The sequence below is a fragment of the Ciconia boyciana genome, chromosome 15 (assembly GCF_034638445.1).
Source record: "Ciconia boyciana chromosome 15, ASM3463844v1, whole genome shotgun sequence".
NCBI classification, from domain to species: Eukaryota; Metazoa; Chordata; class Aves; order Ciconiiformes; family Ciconiidae; genus Ciconia; species Ciconia boyciana.
Window position 1 is genome coordinate 13,369,621 of NC_132948.1, and position 22,858 is coordinate 13,392,478.

The 22,858-nt window shown below is 53.0% G+C and overlaps 1 protein-coding gene across 2 annotated transcripts in view; it reads left to right on the forward strand.

Moving 5' to 3' along the window:
* Window positions 1-22,858, forward strand: part of MMP17 (matrix metallopeptidase 17) — a 69,847-nt gene that overhangs the window by 42,728 nt on the left and 4,261 nt on the right. Inside the window, exons 2-8 of one of the 2 annotated variants that reach the window (XM_072879926.1) lie at window positions 1,706-1,838; window positions 4,061-4,187; window positions 11,535-11,818; window positions 14,764-14,940; window positions 15,102-15,174; window positions 17,445-17,527; window positions 21,497-21,649. In XM_072879926.1, coding sequence (XP_072736027.1) covers window positions 1,706-1,838; window positions 4,061-4,187; window positions 11,535-11,818; window positions 14,764-14,940; window positions 15,102-15,174; window positions 17,445-17,527; window positions 21,497-21,649 — 1,030 coding nt within the window. Of the gene's footprint in view, window positions 1-1,705; window positions 1,839-4,060; window positions 4,188-11,534; window positions 11,819-14,763; window positions 14,941-15,074; window positions 15,175-17,444; window positions 17,528-21,496; window positions 21,650-22,858 lie in introns of both variants that reach the window. The other variant, XM_072879925.1, reaches the window with a different exon arrangement.

A 22,858-nucleotide genomic window follows, 5' to 3' on the forward strand; every position in this document is an offset into this window, starting at 1 on the left:
CGCCTGGCTCTGAATGCTTTCAGGCAACTGGTGGGGAGATGGTTAAACCAGGGCACAGAGAGGAAAGCCATTTATTTCTTTCCTTAAATAAATCAGTCAGTCCTGTGGGGGGCTGTGGATGACTGAGGTTTCAGCTTCACCATCAAGCCAGTCCTGGCATCTCTGGTGCTGCTGGGGTGAGCACGGCTCTGACGATTTATCCCCTCGAACAAATAATCCAAAGTTAAGAAACCCAACGTTCTTCAGTGTTTTTTAAAAAAATCTATTTATGTATATTTTTTTAAAATGACAAGGGCCATCAGTCACCAGGAGTGACTTTTCAACGTTGGCCAAATTTTAGGGGAAGGCTGTTGCAGGGTTTTCCTCTGCTCCCTGTCCCCGGTAGGACAGGGAGGGTGATGGCACCGCTGGGAAACCGCCGGGTCTCACTGGGGCAGCGTTTGCATTCCTGGAAGCCGAGAGTTTGCAGCTGCAGTGCCTGGGAACTGGTGAGAAGGGCCCAAGCTGAGGTCCCGTGGTGGTCTCCGAGGAAGCGGCTTGGCGTGTTACATCTCCATGGTGGTTTTCTCCAGAGGGCTCGGGCTTTTGTCAATGCTGAGGTCATCCACCATGGGTCTCGGATGACTGCGCGGCTCATGGGGAGGGGGTCAGAGCCTTCATGGTTGGGTTTGTTTCCAATCAAAATCCTGAAGTTGTGAAGGTCAAGGTAAAACAAGCCACCCTCAAGCCATCAGGGTGCCTGGAGGGGACTTGGACTGCAAGGTTGTCCTCATCGCCGTGTCCCAGCTCGTCTCCTCCAGGTGAAGGGAGTCTCTGCCAAGCTGTTTGCATCCTTAATGCATTGTTGTCCCAAAGCTCAGCCACCCTGGCCATGCCTGGACTGGACAGCAGCAGGAGGTTGCAGCAGGTTGATTAACATCACAGCAGTTTGATGGCGTTGCAGCAGGATGGCTGAAGGGACCACTAGAGCGGGTACAGCCCGCTCGTGCCGGCATGGGGACATAGGGGGACTTGCAAAGGGCGCTCGGCCACAGAGGTGTTCCCTGTGCCAGCAGAGAGGAGGAAAGGTCCCCTCCTCTCACCCCTCGTGGGAAGCTGTGACCTTACTGCGGTGCCCACGGGGGACAGCAGAAAGTTTAAAGCACAGCACATATGGTCAGAGAGGTCCGACCGAGACAAAGGTGGGCAAAACCCAGCTGCTCTGCAGCCTTGGCCAGAGGTCAGTGAGGCTCCTCCATCGGGACCCTCCCCAAGACCCCCGTGGACTCCCACTGGAAGTGAGGTCCCGATGGAGGTGGCGTTGCCTAGCCCTCATGATGGGCCATTTTGTTCCCCTCTCCTTGCACTCAGCTCTGCAACAAGTTTCCCCTAAGAGCTGCCAGCGTCCGAGGGGAGAACCGTGTGACCCTCGGGCTGGGGCTGCTGCCACTATCAAAGATGGTCTGCAGCCAGGTGGGAAAATTAGATGCCACCCTTGGAATGCGTGAAGGTTGCCGGATCCCGTTACTGAAGTGATGTGTACAGATCCATCCTGACACATCCATTTGTTAGCAGGGACCACGCAGTTCGATGGGGAAGCCGGGTATAAACACGTAAATGGGAAAAGTATTTTCAAGCGGAACGGATGGGACCCTCGGAGCATCTTTTCCTGTGTCTATATTTCTTTCACTTCCTTTTCTCATCCCCCCTTCTCCTTGTTTCACAGGACTGGCTGACAAAATTTGGGTACCTGCCTCCTCCGGATCCCGTCACAGGCCAACTGCAGACGCAGGAGGAGCTCACCAAGGCCATCACCGCCATGCAGCGGTTCGGGGGGCTTGAGGCAACGGGGGTCCTAGGTCAGTGGCCCGTGAGCCCTCCTCTCTCCAGTGCAGAGGGATGCAGGGACGGCTCCTTGCAGATCTGGGGAGGAGAGGGACTTGGCACTGAGTTTGGAGTAGCGTCATCTCCAGGAAAAGCTCATGCGGGTCTAACATACAGCCCAGTTTGCAGCTGTAGGAGTAATTACATGGCTCAGGTGCTTTGTTGCCTTGTGCTTTCAAGAACCTGAGGCAAGCAATTATTTCACCAGACCTACACACCCTTGGGGTTCCTGTCGTGCTTAAAATAGCTCTTGGTGTGCTCAAAAAAAAAAAAAAAAAAAGAAGAAAAAAGACAAGAAAAAAAAAAAGACAGAGAAACTAAGGCTGATAGGTTGTCCTGTTCAAAGCCTTAATTGCAGCATCCCATTGAGTTGAACAAAAATCCTGATTAAGCCTCCCAATTTGTATGTGTAGATACTCTGGTTTCTTCACCGCTGGGGCACAGCGCAGGGGAGGGAGGAAGATGGTGTCGCATCACCCCAGCGCTGCTCGCTCCTGCCCGCAGCGCATAGAGCCACCGGGTGCCCGCAGAGCTGGCCAGGGTCTCCTCACGTAGAGCCACCGGGTGCCCGCAGAGCTGGCCAGGGTCTCCTCGCGTAGAGCCACCGGGTGCCCGCAGAGCTGGCCAGGGTCTCCTCGCGTAGAGCCACCGGGTGCCCGCAGAGCTGGCCAGGGTCTCCTCGCGTAGAGCCACCGGGTGCCCGCAGAGCTGGCCAGGGTCTCCTCGCGTAGAGCCACCGGGTGCCCGCAGAGCTGGCCACGGTCTCCTCGCGTAGAGCCACCGGGTGCCCGCAGAGCTGGCCAGGGTCTCCTCGGCTCCCGCCAAGCCGTGGCGGCTCTGGGCACCCCCCGGTTGCCCCCGGCCAGCTGAGAGCCCATCACCCTCCCTGGCAGCTCCGGTGGCCAGTGGGACAGGGCGATGGGTGGCTTCTGCCTGATGTGGTGGCCACATCTGGCTGGGAGAGAGCAGTCCAAGGCCAGGCTGAAGTGAGACAAGTTCCCTGGCATGGCCGGGGTCACTCCTCTCAATGTCCTCATTGAGGGAAGGAGAAAGCCAGCATTATCCCGGCCCTTGGAAGCGCGCCCGTCTGCTCTCCTCCCCTCCCTCCCTGACGCGCGGCAGTGACCTCCCGTCGCGTGGCCAGCTTGCTTCCGCTGCTCGGGACAGAATTAACAAGAAGCTGCTAATTAGCAGGTCGGTCTGTCCATCCCGGCACCCCGGCCGCCCTCCGCCTGTCCCCCAGAGCAGCTGCTGCCTGAGCAGCCACTGCCTGCATCCCATCGCTGGGACTTTCCCTCTCTGCTCGTAATTGAACGCCTGCAATGATTTCTGTTCCACCTTATCACAAGCTGCAGGAGGCCCGGGAGCAAGGACAGCCTTTCGAAGGCATTTGCATTTTCATTTTTGGAGGGGGTGTTTGAAACGGGCCTGGGGGCTGCCCGGGGCAGGTCACGGATGCGGGTTTGTGCCTGAAAACAAAGTGTTTAAGTAAAGAAGTAAAGCCAGCACGAAAAACAGGTGAACGAACAACTTGTCTGCCTTTCAGCAGATGAGAATAGGGGCTTTAAGCTTTCATTCCGTTTTAAAAATAAATAAGAAGGAATATGAACATTTTCCAAATGAGCTCCTAGCTGAACAGAGATATAGTTTACTTACATGTGAACATCTCTCTGCTTTGCCAGGGGAATAATGGGAAATTCAGCAAGAGAGAATAAAACAGAATAAATAAAAAATTATTTTTTTAAAATATAATCAAAGCTAGCCACAGGTGGTTTTCCACACAAGTTTTCGAGGTCTGTAAAGTGTCATGCAAGAGGTAACCTGCTGCATTTTCTCCTGAAATCAGTAAAACTGTCCGTTGATGCCAACAGCAGAGCTAGTGCCGAAGCCCCCGGCCGTGGGGTGTCCTCTCCCCTTACCTCCTGGCAGCCCCAGCTGGTGGCCGCTTTGGAGAAAGAGGCTTTCAGCATGAATTGCCGCTGTTGGGGGGTGCAGCGCGGCACGAAGTGGGCTCAGCGCCCCATGGGTGTCACCACAGGTGATGCTGGGGCCAGTGCCGTGCTCCAGCGGGCTCTCAGGCATCGCCTTTTGCTCTGCTGTTGCATCCTCGGCACTTCCCTTCCCGTCTCCCTGTCCCCCCCGGGATTTCCTAGCCCACCGTTCCCATGATTTCTATTATTTTTTTTCCTAACCCTAGATGAAGCCACGCTGGAGCTGATGAAGACCCCTCGCTGCTCTCTGCCCGACCTCGCCAACACGGAGACCAGGAGGAAGCGATTTGCGCAGGCTGTCACCAAGTGGAGCAAAAGGAACTTGTCTTGGAGGTAGGAATCCATCCTCCCCTATTGCAACATGGCAGCGAAGGGCTGATCCCACGCGGACCTGGGCTAAATATGGCTTAGTGATGAGTTTCAGGGTGATGTGCTAAAACGTGTCCCTCCGTGCTCCCAGGACCCCACAGACTATTTATTTAAACTCTTCTCCTGCCAGTCCCAGCCTTGACCTTCTGGCCATCAGCTGGGGACGGTGTGGATTTGGCCAGCGGATTAGCTGGGAGCTTTTTCCTGCAGTGCAGCGGTTAGACCATCATATCTCTTGAGTTCACTGGGACTTTGTGCTCTCTGAAGCAACTGCCACAGACTTGGCTCAGCACAGATCGGGCTTCTTCTCTTGCCCCACCTGAGCCCAAGGGTTGGGAGCATTTTCTGGGTGAGTCACTTTTTTTCTCCTAGCCCTTGCCACAGGGGAGTATTTTTCCCTTGATGCCAGGAAGCGACACGTGAGGGTCCGTCTGAACCTGCGACAGGCAGGAGTTCAGGTCCAACCTCCAGAGCCCCCTGCAGTCACGCTGCAAGTGAGGGTGGGCAAACAAGCTGATCCCTGTCCCACCAAGACTTGTGCTTTTTGGGACCCATTCTTCCTCCGTTGAACACCGTGTGCTGTAGCAATTGTTCCTGCAAGAACTGCTGAAGAAAGGTGAGCACCACGAGATGCTCGTACTATCCTGAAAAGGCATGTGGATGGTATGGAGAGATCTCCTTCTCAATAATAAGCTTCTCTTTGATCCTGACATGGTCCCTAGAGCGAGTCCACCTCCCACTGCAGTAAGAAATCTCGACTTGGCTGCCCCTGTTGACACGTGTTGAAACTGTGGCCTTACCAGGGATTTGGTCTGTGTTCCAGCACATTCCGCTGAGACCTTATTTTCGGAAAAGAGAAACGTAATTCTCAGTAAGAATTCTCAGCTTCAGTAAGAAACAATTTTGGCTAATGGACGGCTTCTCGTAGCGAAGTGACTCATGCTATAAAAGCTCAGCCTGTCCCCCTGTCGACCAGCCCCATCTTGATGGGTAAGAGGAATAAAATTCATCTTTCAGAGAGGAAAAAATCCCTTTGGGTGAAACAATAAAACCTGCCCTGGTGTCCTGCGAGCTGCCGGAGCCAGTGCAGGGGGGATGGCTTGTGCAGGGCCCTGACCTCGTCAGCTCCTCTGAGGAATGCTGGGCTGGACAAACCCGAGCTACGTCCCGTGGCGGGGCAGGCGCGGTGGCCGGGCGGTGCGGTCAGGAGCCCGGTGCTGCAGGTACCTCCGGGACTCCGGCTGGGCTGGCCCAGCGTCCGCAGCCCCGGGCTGGAGCCGCATGTGGAGGGGGAATGGGGTCGGGCTGCTCTGGAGGACACAGCCCCGGGACACCCCCTGCCTCCCACCCCCTTGGAAACTGTGATGCTGCAGCAAAGATTGCCATAAAAAGGGGCTTAGGTCTGAGACGATTTTATATGTATGGCATAAAAAAATCCATCTCCTGACAAACTCATTTCTGCTTTTTATTCTTTGATCCTTTCCAAGATCTTGGCTTTTGTTCAAGAAAGGGCTGTATTTTATAACTGGGGGTTGTATAAGCCAACAGAAGGCTACAGCAATATAGAAACTCCGACATAGTACTTAAATCCAGCACTTGAGATTAAAATAGCTTTTTTGAAACTGCCGTGAAAATCTGCCAATAGAGACGTAAAGTTTTACATGCTTACCTTTTATACATTGATTGAAGATGTTAAAAAAAGAAAACAAAACCAAATTCTAGTATGCCATGCATTTAAAAATCAAAGAAAGACCTGAACAATTGTAAAGCTGGAATAAATGGGTACGCTGTACCCATTTATTATTATTATTATTAATAAGCTGTACAAAAGGATGATGTCGGGATAGGCACCTGCACTGATGGAGACGGCAGCGTTTGGCAAACAAAATTTTATAGGCTTGCAGGTTGCTCAGGTTTCTTCTTTTTACCCTTGAGTACAGCCAGCCTGTGGGACTGGAGGGCTCAGGGAGCAAACCAGTACGGGCTGCATCCTGCACAGCCTGTGGTACAGCCTCAGAGCATCCCAGTACGGCCTCAGAGCATCCCAGTACGACCTCAGAGCATCCCGGTACAGCATCAGACACACACAGTCTTCTGTGCCTCATCTCCGTGGGAAGTTTCCAGGATATTACAGCATATAAATCTTCTTTTCACGGGATTTTTTAATATTTTTTTTTTCTGCATTGTAGCTAGGTACCAGGGCACTCGGTAAGCTGATGGGGGGCAGTGGGATAGATCTGGGGTGCGGCTGGAGTGGGGCGCGGGGAGCGGCGTGCTGCAGATGCCCTCTGCTGGCCTCGGCGCTGGGAGCTGCCTGCAGCGAGTTCCCCCTCGCCTTTGCAGCCTGGTTTGTCTTTTGCTAATTTTGCTTTATTGCTTCTGGTTATGCCCCGCAGAAGGGGGGTTCACAGCCGGCATCTCCGTCTCTTCCCGGGTGCTCGCTGTCTCCTTGCGGTCATGGGAAATGCAGTGTTAGGGCCGTGCCCCCTCTCTGCGTGCTTTGAACTCTCTGGCGCAGGGGGAAGCCGCCGAAGCTCAGCTTTCTAAATTTTCCAGGTTTTTTCTTGCTGAAATCTCAGCCTGGTGCTGAACTGAGCTGACTTTCATCCATCTTTAGTTAAGGACGAGTCCCTGGTGCCACTTCATCAAAGCTGCAGCCTTCGAAACTGCGATGCTCAGGACGTGGGGTGCTGGAGCAAACGCAGCGGCAGGGGAGCAGTGACATCTGCCAGTCGCTGCCCGCCATTGCTGTGAGCATCCTGAGCCCACCCGTGGCACAGGTATGCCACCGCCTGAGCCGAGATGTGGATTTACCGAGGCACGGAGGGGCGGCTGCCGGGCAGGTACCGCTGGGTAAAGGTGTGCACCCGGGGTAACCCCCAGTACCACGCTCCCATCGCCACGACGGACCTGATCCTCCCGCTTTCCTCCTCTAATCGGTGGCGTCCACCATGGGGACCTCCCAGCCCAAGCCCAGCTGGTCCAGGCAGCTGTGCCCCCCGTTGCCTGGGGGTGACGGATGCCCGAGGCGGGCAGGAACGCCTCCCCCCGGTGCGGAGCTGCTTTAGAGCTGTCGTAACGCACCCATCGCAGGCATGTGGGACCCTCACAGGAAAAGCCCCGAGCAGCTGGAGCGGAGCGCGGGCAGCTGCCACGATGGCTGGGGTGGGCGGCGAAGCGCGGTGGCCCTGCTCCGGCAGCCCCCTCCGGAGCGGCTGCTCCTCGTGCAGCCCGAGGTCCGATTTCACCCACCTCTTCTCCCCGGGATGGATTATTCCCGTGCCAGCGCCCATTGCCGGGCTGCAGGGAGCCGCCTGGCGTCGTGTGCGTATTAAAGGGCAGGAGAAGGATTATCACCCAAAAATGTGACCCAGAAATTCAGTAATTTTTGCAGAGTGCTGGGAGAGGTGCGATGGAGGGTGCAAACAGCCTCACTGCTTTCCTCTTGTGGCGTTGGGGTGTTGCGGCAGCGTCGGGATGGCACCGGATCGGGGCTGCCGTGCCATGGCTCGTGCCGTGGCTTGTGCTGCGGGTGGCTGGGAAAGCACCTTTGCCACGGCAGCAAGCATCCACCCTTTCAACTGTCCCCTCTCCCCCCGCCAGAAAAATCAATTTGGGTTTATCAGGCAATCCTTAGCCTGCTGTGTTTGGAGGTTATCAGCGTTTATTTTATTTCTCTGTGGATATTTCTTCAGGGCTGCAGAAGGTGAAGGAGTGCTTTCATTAACCAGCAATTGATTTCTCATACATCACTAATACTCTTCCACTTTTGTCTTTGGAAGGACAAAAACCAAAAAGGAACCCAGAAATCAAAATAACCATTGGTGTGGGTGCCCCTCAATAGCCACCAGAGGCAGATCAGCTTTCTCTGGCCTCTACTTATTAACCAGCTTGGACCCAAAATCTCTTTGGGATGGGACAAGCGCAGGAGGGGACTCAGGGGACACGTGAAGGACCGGCAGCAGCGGGGTGGAAGTCAGCTTTCATTTGTCTGCGTGGCGGTGCTGCCGCCTGGGCGAGCCCTAAAAGCAGAGCAGAGACGTTCTCCTCAGCATCCAGTTGTGCCGCTTACAGCCACGTACGCTGGGCAGCCGCCGGTCCAAGCGGTGCGGCTGGCGTTGCCTTGTGCAGGCTCATCGGCCGCAGGGACGGACGCTCCTCGGGGTGGCCCAGCGTTTGGCTTTGCGGGGGGCTTGGGGCCGCGTTGGTGGGGTGGCCGGAGGGGACTGAGCAGCCCGGTCCTCGTCACCCTCCCGGTGGCTTGGCAGGGGCTGTCTGGAGGAGAGAGATTTCTCTCCAATTACTCGCATCAGGCTTTTGCCCGTGACTGGAGCTCTGTAAAGGGAGTCTCAGGAGGGATTAACATCCACGAAGAAGGAGCGCTGCTCTCTGCTGAGTACCTAAGCACCATTTACTACAAATAATAATAATAATCAAGGTGGGAGGAAGCTTATTGAGTCCTGTGTGCATCTGCATGATGTTAGGAATGTGCCTTCTTTTCAGTGGAACTGGGTAACCCAACATCGACGAACATCCTATCAGCATAATAGGCTTCTCCTAATCTCATTGAAAACAATTAGCAGAGCTCCGGCAATCAAATCAGCTGCCGAATTGAAAAGCCCTGGTGGGATTCTCTTGAAAAATAACGATGGTAATGAATAAAGGATGGGGGATTTTTCACTTACACCTGCAGCATGCTAATAAAATGTGGGTCAGCTCAGAGGTGCAGGACCTTTTATAAGAAGCAAAATAAGTATTGATACTGTTTCTGCCTTAATCTAATGTTTCTGGAGTCAGGGGTTGGGATGAATGTTAATAATGTTTGTCTCTTTAGGCAGGGCTTTTCATCCACTGTCCTTTTACAAGGGAGATCAGATTTATTATCCTCATTCTACAGCTGGAAAGGCAGGGAAAGAAAAGGAAAGCAGCTCATGCTTGAGCGGGACTTGAGGGAAGAGCAGGTGATGTCCCCAAATCTGAGTCCATGCCCTAGGCACCAAGATCTTGGAGACAGGTCCTAATTCCTGGACTAAACATGGTGTGTTTTACACATAAGATGACTTGTCCAGTAGGGATCGGAGCAGCGAAGGGTTTACCTAAGTCCAGAGCAGTGTTGTGGAAGATGAAGACACCTAGTTAAGGAATATCTGGAAACCAGGTGACCTTTTCTTTGTACCGTAGAGGTTTACATCCAGCCACAGTCTCTTCTATAAATTAAAAATTGCCTGAAAATTGTCTTTTCTAAGCCTATGCTTATACTGTTTGTACCCTCCACGCTGTCTTCTTTACAAGTGTTTTGTTTGAAGTCCTACAATTATCTGGTGCTACACGTATGCTAACTCATTTGGTTTAGTAGTTAAGGTCTGTCTGCCCAGAATAGTTTAGGGATAGCAAAGGCGTAGATATGAGCGATATTTGCTCATCAGGCTGTGATGTGTTTTGCCTGATCGACCCCTCCCATTCCCACCATCTCGAGGATGGGGTTCCCAAGCTCTTCAGAGAAACTGTTAGTGAGATTTCTGCTTGTACTCATGAGTCCCTTTTTGTTCTGTCCTGGATTTAACCCTCACTAGTTGTGCCCAGGTCAGGAGGTGGTACCCACCTTGGGCTGCGTGTCTCCGAGGGCATGGGATACATGCAAATATTTGGGAAAGCAAGAGCATCCAACCTCAGTCAGTGAGTCGCTCCTGCTCCCCTTCACTGATCCATGGTGTCTCCCAGTACCCAAATCACTACTCGTAGGAAGAGCTTGAGTGACGCGACGTCCCTTTCTGACGGCTCTAATTATCTCTAGAGGTTTAGTCAGGCCGTTACTTCGCATTGGTGCTGGGGGGTGGTGTAATACTGAGCGATGCTCTCCCAGCTATATTATGCAGGAGGGCAAGTGAGGTGATCATAATTGTTGCTTCAGCTTTTAAAAATCTGTCAAGCCATGAATATTTCATGAACACTTTGGTTGGTGTGCTGGTACACAAGAAATAAAGTATCCATTATTACCAGGGTAGAGCGGGCCAGAAATTTTCCAGCAGAATTGGTTTTTGTCAATAATTACTCAGTCAACAGTACATTTTCCTGGAGTGTGTTTATTTTTGTCAAAATTGTCAATGAAAGATTATCTAAACATACTCTTTTAGAAGCCAAGGTGCCTTGTTGTATCTTTGTCTTTTCCCCTCCTCTATTAAATCAACAATATTAGGAATTCTTTTTCAAGGTTTGGTTTTACAGGAAACATTGAGGTTTTTCATTCCAGCTCAGACCAAAAGGGAGGTTTGAATCCCGCAGCTGCAGGGCAAACGCCGGCACACGGCTCGTCCCACCTGGCTTCTCTTCCAGGGCGAGGCAGAGCTGGGGACCGAGGGATGCCGTGCTGATCCAGAGGAACCGCCATAGCCCTGTGGGGTGTGGAGCGGTGGCGTAAGCTCGCGCTCATCGATGCTTTTTCTACCAAGAAGCAAGGCAAGAGCTTCTCAACTACAGTGCTCCATCAGATAGCCCTCTCCTGCAAGCAATAGGCTGGAGGCATTTTGAATGTGATTTACCTAAAATGCATCTTTTCCTCTTCCTCCTTGTTATGGATTGCAGTCTCAGAGATTGCTGGCAGTGTACTGTTTCAGAGTATATTTTATACCTCCAGCAGACATGCTGGGAAATATATGGAGGCAGCAAATCCGTACTGGATTTCCGTGTGCATGTAATAAGAATGAGGAATGACCTGCTGTTTGTTGCAGGAGAACTTATGGGGCTGCGTGTGGTGCAAAGGCTTCAGAAGTCAATAATCTTTGCATATTTGTGTTGCACTTGGAACGAATAAGGGGTGAGAAAATAATTGTTGATAGATCTGAAAGGGACCTTGAAAAAAGAAATGGGCAAGAGCTGGAAAGAGACTCATGGCGTTGGCATTTCCAAGGCTGGGCAAGGGTAGTAGTCCTGGGCGTTGACAGCAGGTTGTGCGTGAAGCGTGGCTCTGAGGCTGACTGCCACCTGGTACGGCAGGATTGGGAGGTACCAGGGCTCAAATCCTGGTTTTGTTTCACCCCCGCGGGGTGTTTCACACTCTGGTGGGCAAGACCAGCTCAGTATTTCCAGAGGACCCAAACTCAGTCGCTGAAATCCTCATAGCTCTGGAACCGATGTAATTCAGAGACTTAAACACACATCTAAAAAGCATGTGGGCACGCTTTGGAGGTGCGCTGAGAGCTCTGGAGGCCTCACCGAGGCTCTGTGATACACCAGGCACCTGCAGAGCCCTTCCTGGTGGTCCTCGAAGGTTCCATGCTATTGTCCTATCCTCTTTTTTGCTCTTTTTTTCAGAGTTCGCACCTTCCCAAAAGAGTCCCACCTGGGCCACGACACAGTCCGAGCCCTGATGTACTACGCTCTGAAGGTCTGGAGCGACATTACCCCACTGAATTTCCACGAAGTGGCAGGTAACAACGCCGACATCCAGATAGACTTCTCCAAGGCAGATCACAACGATGGCTATCCCTTTGATGGACCTGGTGGGACGGTGGCACATGCTTTCTTCCCTGGAGACCATCACACGGCAGGAGACACCCATTTTGACGACGATGAGTATTGGACCTTCCGATCATCAGGTATGCCGGGGCGGAGAGCTGCAGCCAAATGCATGTCCTCCCAGCTTCCCTCTTCTGCGCTGGTGGCTAGAGTGGTTTAGTCTCTGCTACGCCTTCACCCCGGGCTTGCAGGTCCCAACACCTTCTTCTGGTTCCCCATTCAGCCTTGCTAGTGAAACGACAGCAGCCAGCATCGAGGACCTTCTATGTTCCTGGAAGCCCCAGTGATATCTCCTTGTTTCTCCCCATCGTATGGGCAGTTGCAGAGCTCCTCATTGCCCACCCCCAGTCCCCGTCTCTTCTGGGACCTGGAAGGTCACGGGTTGGGTGTGCGGCTGTTGGAGCTTTCGGATGGGGACCGTGTTCTCTGACTTCACTGTCTTTTGGGTGGCTTCATTGCCACATGCCCCGGTTTCTTATTCTCAAAGCATATTTATTAGCTGACCTGCCTGGAAAGGGCTCTGTGGTCTGCAGGGAAAAAGCTCCCCGTGAACGCTAGATTTTTCCTGCCATCTGGTGTCCATTACCTGACATCAGGATGGTTACAAGTTACAGTTTTGTTCTTTTATTTCATCTCATCTGCTTAGAGCAGAGTTTTAATAAGCAGAGGGACTTTCAGAAGCAAGCGTGCTGTCTGTGGGGATCAGGTCCCCAACCTTCGTGTCGGGCGCTTTTCGACAGCGTCTCCTCTGCAGTCGCCAGCTGCTAATTTACTTGTCACGCCACCTCCTCCGCAGGCTCCCAGCGGGCTCCTGCTGCCTCAGCTTAATGATTTTGTTTAGACCTAATCATCCTCTCTGAAACCAGCTAATACCTTCTTTCTCCCCACCCCTCTCCTCCCTTCCCACCGGTTGACCCCGTCCATCCCCACTGAGTGTTCATGGGCAGGAGTGTTCACCAGATGTGCTGGAGAAGGTCTGGGGTTAAGGCTAAAGGTCTGGACAGGCTGATTCTTCAGGATTCAACCTGTTCCTTGGTTCATGACGCTGTGCAAACCCAACCGATGTCTTATGGGGAAGGAAAAAAAAAGCAGCAGCTCTGCCTTGCAGACGTGCAGGGCAGAGGCAAGCGCTGAAGCCTGGTAGCTTGCCGTAGCAGATGTGTTATGTGATGAAGTAAGGAGTGGTGCCCATTTTATAGCTGGCGGTTGGGAACGCTCGTTGTGAAACGGGCTCGTGTGGAGGAGCGGGCTCAGGGCTGGCGGCCCCGTGGGGAGGATCTCTCCGAGCATCACCGGGGGACAAGGGGATGAGCCTGACAGCGAGAAAGCTGCCCTCTATTTTGAAGGTCTTGGAGCTATCTGAGCTTCATCTTTTATTTATTTTGTTCTCCCTAGTGATTCAAAAATAACAACTTGGTAGGTGATATAAAAATATCCCCAAGGTTGTCAGTTTGGCATTAAAATGTCAGAAAGCATATGTCTTGTTCTCTCCTAGAGCTGGGGAAAACAGCACAGGTTATAAAAATCCCGGCTGTTTACAGACACTGTAAAGAATAGTCATCAAGGAAAAAGCAGAATTCAGCAACAATATCCCCCCCAACACCTCCAGCCTGGTGGGGAGCACAAAGGACTGCGCAGCATCAGCCATGGCCGCTTCTGCATGACGTCTCCTTTGTCCCCGCGCACGGCTCGGGGAACGCGGGGCTCCCCTGAGCTCCGCGCAGACCTCGGCTTTCCAACCTCACTGCCTTTTCATTACAAGGCTTGCAATCGTGATCTTTGTAAGAACTGTACTTAAAATCATTGCCGTCCTCTGGTACTGCTCTGCAGGCAGCAATTGCACGGGTGCTTCGCCCAGCCAGTCCAGAGCTGGGCGGTGGGAATGGACTGAGCAGGATCAGTCCCGTACAGCTCCTGAGCGGAGCTCTCCCTTTGCTTTGGCAGCAGTGGTGGAGGCTTGGAAGCAGAGATTAACCCCTGTTGGGATCTGACCTGAGTCTGAAGCTCTGGAGAGCACCCTTCGTTAGAAGGATGGGTCTGCGTGTGGGTGCGGTGTGAGGCACTAGGGGTTGGACTGCAAATAAGAAAATTTTGGAAAAGAGGATAGAGTAGAGAGAGCCCAGCTGAGGAAACAAATCATCAGAGGAGGTATCAATGTTCAGTAAAGTCTCCCTGATGCCCAGCGTGGCGTGTGAGGATCAAAGTTTCTAAAGGAGCAGACCCCGGAGCTGCAGCCCCACCAGCAGAAGCTGTGGAAGGGAAGAAGACGGGCAAGTCCTCTGGAAACAAGCTGGACGTGGTCACCTGCCCCTTCTGCCGTTCCCTGTCAGGGCAGCAGTTAGATGAGCAGGGTTGGTGGCTGACGAGCTGGTGAACAGCTCTGTGTTTGTGTGCGTGCAGGAAGGTGTTCGCGGTGGATTTGGCCGGGGCAGCAGCATCTGATGCCAGCATTGTGCAGGCAAGGAAAGCCCAGCAGAGCACCACGGGCAGGCGGGCGCTGCCGGCCGCTCACCGGTTCCTCGGCACGTGGCTTTGCTCGTTATCGCAGGTGTTGATGAGCTTCCGGCTAGTGGCTGCAGAAATTTGGTATTCTGCTATCTCTATCTCTGCAGCTGCTGCGGGGGAGATGTGAGATAGAGAGGACGACGGCTCTGGCCCAGCTCCTGCACCGCCAGGTAGTGGGGACGATGGATGGTCGTGCGAGGTCACTGTCTCAGCTGTTTGTCCGGCTCTTTCTCAGGTGCCATCAGTGGACTGGGAATACGCGGGGTGATCCCCAAGCCTCTGTGGGGCTGAGGACTCACACTGCGGGTTGATGTCTGGCTTTCTTTCCATTTTCGTGTGACACGCTGCGGTCTCCTTTTTCCAACTGGAGAAAAAGTTCATTTTCAAACTTCACCCACTCCAAAGCTTTTTTTCCCTGTGTATCCAACATATACTTATACCTTCTCTTACAGCCCACCCAACCCCCCAAAACACAATCAGCATGTCGTGACTTTTATTTCAATTTTGTCTTTATTTCCAGACACCCATGGGATGGACCTGTTTGCTGTAGCTGTCCATGAGTTTGGCCATGCCATTGGCCTGACCCACATCTCTGCCATAGAGTCTATCATGAGACCCTACTACCAAGGTCCAGTGGGGGATCCTCTGAAGTATGACCTACCTTATGAGGACAAAGTCCGAATCTGGCAACTCTATGGTAAGTTTGTGTCCCTCACCCGGCTACGGCCCCTTTCTGCCTTGGCCCACACCGGAATAGCTGTTTTCTGGGGTGAGTGGAGCTGGTGGGGAGGATGGTGTACCCCTCTACTGCTTCTTTGTCTTTACGCATAGGAGTCAGGGAATCTGTGTCCCCCACAGCCAAACCTGAAGTAAGCAAAACTGATGACCATCCTATCCTGCCAGAGCTGCCAGAGAACCGCTCCACTGTCCCGTAAGTCAAGTTCATTTCTTTTCAGCTGTCACTGATGTTCCTGCAAGGGACGTGTAGTAGTGAAGCTCCACCTAAGCATCGGTATCTTGCCTGCTCACTCTGGCTTTGGTATTTCCTTCTGGACCTCTTGTCTTCTGGAAAACACACACACACAGAGTGCCCCTTCTTCCTCACATCTCCTGATCATCTCCTGCATACGCTGTTGCTTTTTCCAAGCAGTATGTGTGGAGACTGGCCAGCCAGCCCACAGCTGAAGTGGTTAAGAGCAGGAACAAGTGATAGTTGCTATCCATCCCTTAGCTAATTTTTATCATTCAAGGCACGTCCAGAAATTCTGTATCATCTTGGAATGCTTTGCATTTCCCTAAGACTCAAAATTTTACTCATGCTAATGGAAATTTGTCCCCATCACCCTTAGGTGAACTCATCCTTGCTGAAATTTTAATCAAACTTCCTCTGCAGTATCCTGAATTGTGCAACCATAACTTACCTAAACCTTTCCACGGTGAGCAACTCCCTAATGTACCTGTGGGGGTGAATATTGGAACAAGTGGACCGATAGCCTGACTCCAACGCAGGTTTGCGTTGGCAAAGGGCTGCTTACGCTGTGTCATCAAGCAACCAGCGTGCCCTCATTAAGGGAAGTTCTGGATCTAGCTCATTAATAAGCGTTGGAGTTACCAGACTGTTTTACTACCAGGGCGGCAGGACAGTTAAGAAGGTGTTCAGTTACACTGAACAAAAAGGCAGGAGTTCATGGTCACACACGTTTTTGCCAGATACCAGGAGCACCCCAAGTGAGTGCAGCAGAGATGGAGCAGGTCACCTTCACCTCCTGGTCTGCCCCATCTGGAGCGTGACCTTGAGGAAGTCACTTCCTCAAGGAAGTCTTGAGGAAGTCTCAAGGAAGTCTTGAGGAAGGACTTCCTCACCTGAGGAAGTCTCTGTGCCTCGGTGCCCCATCTGCGAAGATGGGATAACAGGATTGAAGCATGAACAGTGGGATTATTCCTACAGTCATGGGACTAAGAAGAATGTAATCTTGAAAAAATATCCCTGCGCTGCAGTTACTTTTCCCGCCTCATCACCTTCTTCACCCCGCTTTGCCCTGCTTGGTGTGGTGCCCACAGTACAAGGGTGCTGAGCACCTGCTCTTGGTGGAGGTGTCCCAGCTGCCAGGGGTTGCGGAAAGGCCATGAGGGTCCTAAGGGACCCTTTTCCTTGAACGTGCTGAATGCCATTAGTTATCTTTCTTCCCACGTAGCTTTTAACCGAGTTTGTCCACAAGGCTGTGGCCGTGTTTTGACCTAGAAACGTGAGAGCGTTTCTCCCTGCTGCTGTAGGAGACCATCGTCTCGCTCTGGCAGCAGGAGGAGCAGGACGCTTGTTGGTGCCAACCCCTTCTTCCTGCGCCGTGCGTGACTGGGAGGGCGGACGGGGTTCACCTCCACATCGGTTGTTTTGTGCCCGAAGCGGGCTGTGAAGCTGGCGCTGGCAGCCCAGCACAACTCTTCTATCAGTAAATTAGATTTATGCTTCCCTGTCACCCACAGCAGCTTTTCTGTGCATGTTCCCAGCACCCTCTCCTTGTCCTCCATCAATCATCATTTCTCACATGGGCTTCGTAGCGCTTTCAGTCCTTCATACTCTGTGCCTTTCCCACCCCCCTTGTTAAAAGCAGCTCAGTATCTCAGCTGTGACTTGCCAGGTGGCTTTCACCACGTATCCCATGGCATCGTCTCCCATGCGGCATCGTGTCCCTGTGTTTGGTCTCGCCTGCTTTCTGCTTGGCAGCTCTGTCACCTCTCACTGGCATTTTGGAGCTCAGCCTCGGAGCTGCAACATCCCCAGCCGCTGAAGGAAGATGCTGCTTGGCTTTTATCCACCACATGTCCTGCTGCCCGGGGACAGCCGGCCGAGCTGCGCTGTGCCACCAGGGAGCGGGAAGCCAGCTCTGCCCTCACCAGTTACGCTAGCGGGAAGATGTAGAGCGTGTCCTCGCTTGACTCCTAGCGATGGTCTCCAGTGGCCCAGGGAGCATGTCTGCCACAAAGCTGTCTTCAGGCTGAGGGTTGCCCAAGCTCACCTTGGAAATCCCTGTGCACGTGGCTAGGTTTGAGGATGAGGAACGACAGATGGATGCAGCCTGTGGTCTTCTGCTGGGGGCTCTGGGGGCAGGGGAGCCGCGGTCCGTGGGATGGGGGACACCGCGGAGGACGCGGCCCCTCGCTGCCCACCTGGGCCGTGCTCACCTGGGCATCTCTCCGCAGGCTCCGGCGGGACGTGCCCAACAGATGCAACACTCACTTTGACGCTGTGGCCCAGATCCGGGGAGAGGCTTTCTTCTTCAAAGGTAAGCGCCCGCTGCCGGCGGTCTTTGCGTGTGTCACCCTGTGGTGACGTTGGCGTGACAGCGCAACACCGCAGCAGCAGTGCCAGACAGGCCGGGACGGGCGGTGAGGATAAGCTGGCTCGGGGTTTGCAGGCTGCGGGGGCTGCAGAGCCAGGCAGGCGTCTCGCATGCCGCTGACTCCTTTTGACTCCAATGAAAGGGCTTAGACCTTCAATCAGCCCACTGAGGCTGAGGACGGATGATAAGGGAACGTTAACGTCAATGCGAATCCTGCCTCTGGTGCAGAAGGAAACCGCCTGGCTCGCGCCCGGACCCTCTCAGCGCAGCGAAGGAGGTGCCCACGGCAGGTTGGGGGTCTGGCGCGTGGGTAGGAAGGAGAGAGCAGCGCAGGCAAACCCACCTGCCCACATCCCTGCGGTGCATGGCCGGCGTGGTGCCCACGAGGGACGCGTGTCCTAACACCGGGGCAGGTGCGCGTCCACGTGGCTGCCCGGGAGCCGGGGTTTAACGCTTCCCTCTGAAGCGGCCGGGCTGGTGACAGTCCAGCGCCGTGCTTCGTACCACGCTCTGATCCATTGCACCACACTGCCCAAGTGAAGAACTAAAATCTGATATTTGCGCTATCAAAGTCAAAATCGGGGTTAAACCAAGGATGAGCACGGCAACAACAGCTCTCCACTGCTTTTTTTCCTGGATGCCTCCAACTTTCCTTTCCTCCCACGCTTCACCTTCCCTAATGCTGCTTGCTGAGCATCGCTCAAAGACAACGTGCGCGCGATTGCAGAGCCATCTGGATCCATGTCAGCAAACGCTTGCTGGCAGCGTGTCCCCAGGGTGCCCGGCTGTTGATGAGGATCCCATCGGTGCCTTCTCAGCTGTACACAGCCCGCCAGGCTGGACTCCAGGGGCTTTCTTCTCCATCTTTCCAAGATGGAAAAATGCCCGCTGGGCACTCCTTTCCATCCCTGGCCACCACTTGGCCACCCCAAAGCCATCCAGCAGGGAAGCAGAAGCATGTCCCCCAGGGATCAGGAGCAGCGTCCGGGCGCGTGTAACCCATCTGGGTATCACAGTGCAAGTCTCCAGTTGTAGGCAAGAATGGCAAAAGGGCTCCAGAGAATTCGATCTTGTCTGTGCCCTCGGGGGAGCACAATACGGAGGCTGTTCCCCAACGGTATTTGTTCAGATGCTGGCTCCAAAAAGCCACAGTGAAGAAGGGAAAATAAGAGACAAGAACTGGTGTCCAGGATAAATGGCTGCCTGTCTTTCAGGGGCGGGGCGGGAAGATGAAAACTAAAGAGAAATCCATCTTGGTGTCTATTTTGGGATATATTTATTGTGGGCCAAAACGCAAATGTAACGAGCGCAGTGTCAGTGGGTGCCAGCTGCACGGCTGCCTCCGGAGCCTGGCACCTCCCTCGGAGCCCCCACCACTGCCACCAAACCGTCCTGGGCACCAAGGAGCAGGGACATCGCCTCTCGGGCAGGATTTTGATGACCTCCAGTGATGAGCTGCCTCCATTGATGGACCTTTAGTTCTGAGCTGGTCCGGCTGGTTCCCTAGCCGGAGAGCAGCCTCTCCCACCGTGAAGACTGAAGCTCCGCAGGGCTCCCAGGCTTGTTGTATTGAAGGCAGCAGTGGGTTCTCCGCACTTTGGAAACGCCGCTTGCTTTGATTTAGGTGCCTCGCTACAGACTCCTGAAGTTTTAAAACAACTTTGGCCTGTGTGTGTGTTTGCTTGGTGCATGCAGCAATCTTGCCAGAGGCAGCCAAAGTACGGAGAGCGCGGTACACAGCTGGGATCAAAATCACCTCGTATTAAAGAAAGCAATTGCCTCAACCCATCATCCATATAAAACGAGACGCTCGGGACAGCAGGACTTTACACTTGGCTTTCACCCTGCTCAGTTTGCCAGCTCAGAGAGTGGTTTTAAATCAAGCTTTTTAAACAAACATGGGGGTTGGGATTTTTTTTTTTTTAATTATTATATTTCTGCATGCTAATGGAAGCAATTCCCCCACGGACCTGGCTTTGGCTGATGATCGTCCAAGCAGCCGCAGCACTTTGGTGAGCAGGCTTGGCCCTGACCAAACATGAGCACGGGTGGACTGGGGCCATTGCGTTAAGAATTCCTTGCTACTTAATTGCAATATTTTTTTGCTTTTTCCTGATAGCTTATCAAAAACCCAACCAAACTAACCAACAGCCCAGGCTATGCCTGACTTGGAGGGTAGATTTAAAGCTTGCTTGCTGCAGTTGCATACCCGCTGAGCCCATCACTGGCAAAGGGCTGAAATGTCAAAAGCAGTGGGGCTTCCCTCCTTGTCTCAAATGAGCCCAGGATACTCCAAAGTTCAGATGCTTATCTGCTAAAGAAGGAATTATGTCGAGCTGTATTTCTTGTTAAAAAAAGTGAAAATTTGTCTTTGTCTAGTGCCTCGCTAATTAGAGATGCAGAGATCATCTTTATTTAATTACATGTGTTTCCATCGATGTACAATGGCCACCAAATTTGAATCCTATTTTTTTCCTAACGTTCTTAAAAAAAATCTGTAATTACAGCAATTCCTACCACATTTGAATGTATTATTCATTCGTGGGTTTCAGTCAGATAGAGCAAATATGCAAACTGGAGCAGAAGAACAAGAATATGATATAAATCCTTATAATTAGAATAAGACCCCCTCTCTGCAGATGTTTAAGTGTTAGAGTTTCGCCTCCTGCATTATTAGGCTAAGATCCAATTTCCATAAAATTTTAAAAGACGGTGTCACAATCTGCCGGCTCTGGAGAAGGGGCTGAGTGTCTTGAATACAAATCTGAAGACGCATCTTTGGTTTCTGTTGCTTATCCCCCCTTGGGAATCCATGCAAAAGCAGATATAAATAACATGCAATAATTTCTAACAGGCAATAACAAATATGAGACAAAGTTGAGAGTTGGCTCTTAGACATCTTGCTCCGGCTCAGATCTCACTGTGTGGAGCTCTCTGGGGAAAATGCAGCACGAAACACTGCAAAAACTTGGGCTGAGAATCCCTGATGCAGTGCAGGGAGTCGGGTTTTGAGATGCCCCTAGAATCATTAAGACTCCTCGGGAAATCCCACGTAAGGCTCCTTCAGCAGGAGAAAGTTTGGCATCCTTCCCACAGAGAACAAACATGTTTCCTTTTCCATTACCCCAAATATTCCAGAAATACCCCCAAGCCAAACTCTTTTCTAGCTGGGGCAGCGTCGCTGCAGGTGCTGGAAGTGCGTCTGCTTACACCACCGGTACGCTCGGCCCCTGGGAGCACCGCAGGACCGAGGTCCCCTGCTTATCCTGTGCCTCGAGATGGTACCAAACTCCTTAATTGTGCCTCCTTCCGCCCCTCAACCCCTTCCCGTTTATTAATATAGTTTCCTCCTCTTCTCTTTTCTTACCGCCTTTCTTCATTAAAAAACCCCTCTGATATTGCCGTGTTTCATCGTAACATCATACCCATTTCTAAACACGAAAGCAGCTGGGCACCCTGTGTGCAGGAAGCCGGGGGAGGTCCAGGAGCGGAGGAACAGGCATGTTTCTCTGGAGGCTCTCGCGAGAGGCTGCTGGTACCTGGTGTAGCTTCCGCCGCTGCCCAGTCCCGCTGGCTCCCAGGAGGTCCGTGCAGAGCAGAGCAGAGCGGGAGGAGATGGAAGGCTCCTCTCACCCGCTCCGGCTCAGCGGTGCAGCTTCGCACCGCGGCCAGGAGTATACCGACTCCGGTGCGATGTCCGGAGGATTATTTTGATCCTGAAAAGGGGATTTCTTCTAACGGCTGCCGGGAATAGAAAGCGCTAGCAGCTGCTGCTGGAAAGCGGGACACCTGTAACTCACAGCTCCCATCTCACGCGCTTTGCTTTCTGCTGCTGCCACGTGCCCGGCGCTCGTCTCCCCCAGCGAAGGTGGGTTGCAGTGTGGTTCAGTAATGTCCAGTCTGTTCCTCCAGGCAAGTACTTCTGGAGACTGACTCGCAATAAGCACTTGGTCTCCCTCCAGCCGGCTCAGATCCACCGTTTCTGGCGGGGCTTGCCACTCAACCTGGACAGCCTGGACGCGGTCTACGAGAGAACCAGCGACCACAAGATCGTCTTCTTCAAAGGTGAGAGCAAACGCGGTGCTGGAAGCAGCACGTGTGTCTGTCCGGTGTAGATCCCGGTGCCAAGGCACCCTGGCAGAGTTTTGACCTCTCCTGCAGGCAGGAGACACCAGCGTCAGCCGTTGAGCATCTCCCAGGGCAGGTCCGAGATCTGTTGTCCATGAGCGAGGCCAGGAGGAACCAGCTGGTAGGGAGGGCAGGCAAAAAGTAGAAGTTGTGTGCCCCAGAAAATGAGGGAAATGTCACTGAAGAAAAACTTCAGCCAAACCTAACTGACATCTTTGCTTTTCAAGAACGAAATAAAAGCAGGAACCACCCACGCACACACTTCACAGGTTTTGTGTTCCTTCTTCGGCCTCTTCTCTTTTTAATATCTGCTGCTGAGAAGTGAAGAACCTGCAGAGGGGACAAAAATGAAAACCTGAAGAGCCTGCTTTTGCTAATTATATTTCTGTTACTATTTTTTTCCCTTAAAATAAGTGTTATAATCCTCTCTTTTTTAAAAAACATCTCACAAGTTTCTTTCAGAAGAACTGGAGGAAAGAGATGAGCTCGTGGTTCCTACACAAATGTCCACGTCCCCTGCCAACCGTTCGTCCGTGCTGGTTAGACATTACCCATGTGCTGAATGTCACCCACGCCACCAGCAGGCACCAGCTCTCTTGGAAAGGTCATGTGCTTGAAGAGCTAAATACATCCCAGCCCTCCACGCTCCCTGGCTGGAAATTGCTTTTTGTCTCCTGACCGTTCTGCTTTGAGCATGGTGCAATTATCAGTTTCAGAAGTGCTGAACCAAGCACTTCTGAAAGCAATAATTTGGTTTCAGTCCCTCCAGCGAGGCTGGAGGAATGCCTTACGTCCCGCGCTAGCCTCTGCGCTCGCAGAAGCGTTTCCAAGCGCAGCCAAAGCTCTTCCAGGCTGCCCGAGCACCGCCGAGCCGTGCCGAGCCCTGCGTCTCCCCGGGGAGCAATGTGCCAAAGGCTGCCTCGGGCCGCTCGCCCTGCTCTGCCTTCCCGCTGATCCAGGGGGAACGGGGCCAGCTGGAGCGTGGCAGCCCTTACGCCTGGCACCGGACCCTCCCCGGCGGGTCTGCAGACCGCAGCGGCGCTCGCTCGCTTCCTTCCCTTTTTCCCCTCTCTCCCTGCTGGGGACAGACCAATTCCTGGCAGCTCAGGTCCAGGGGCTCCTCCTGGCTGCTGGCTAAATTTGGCT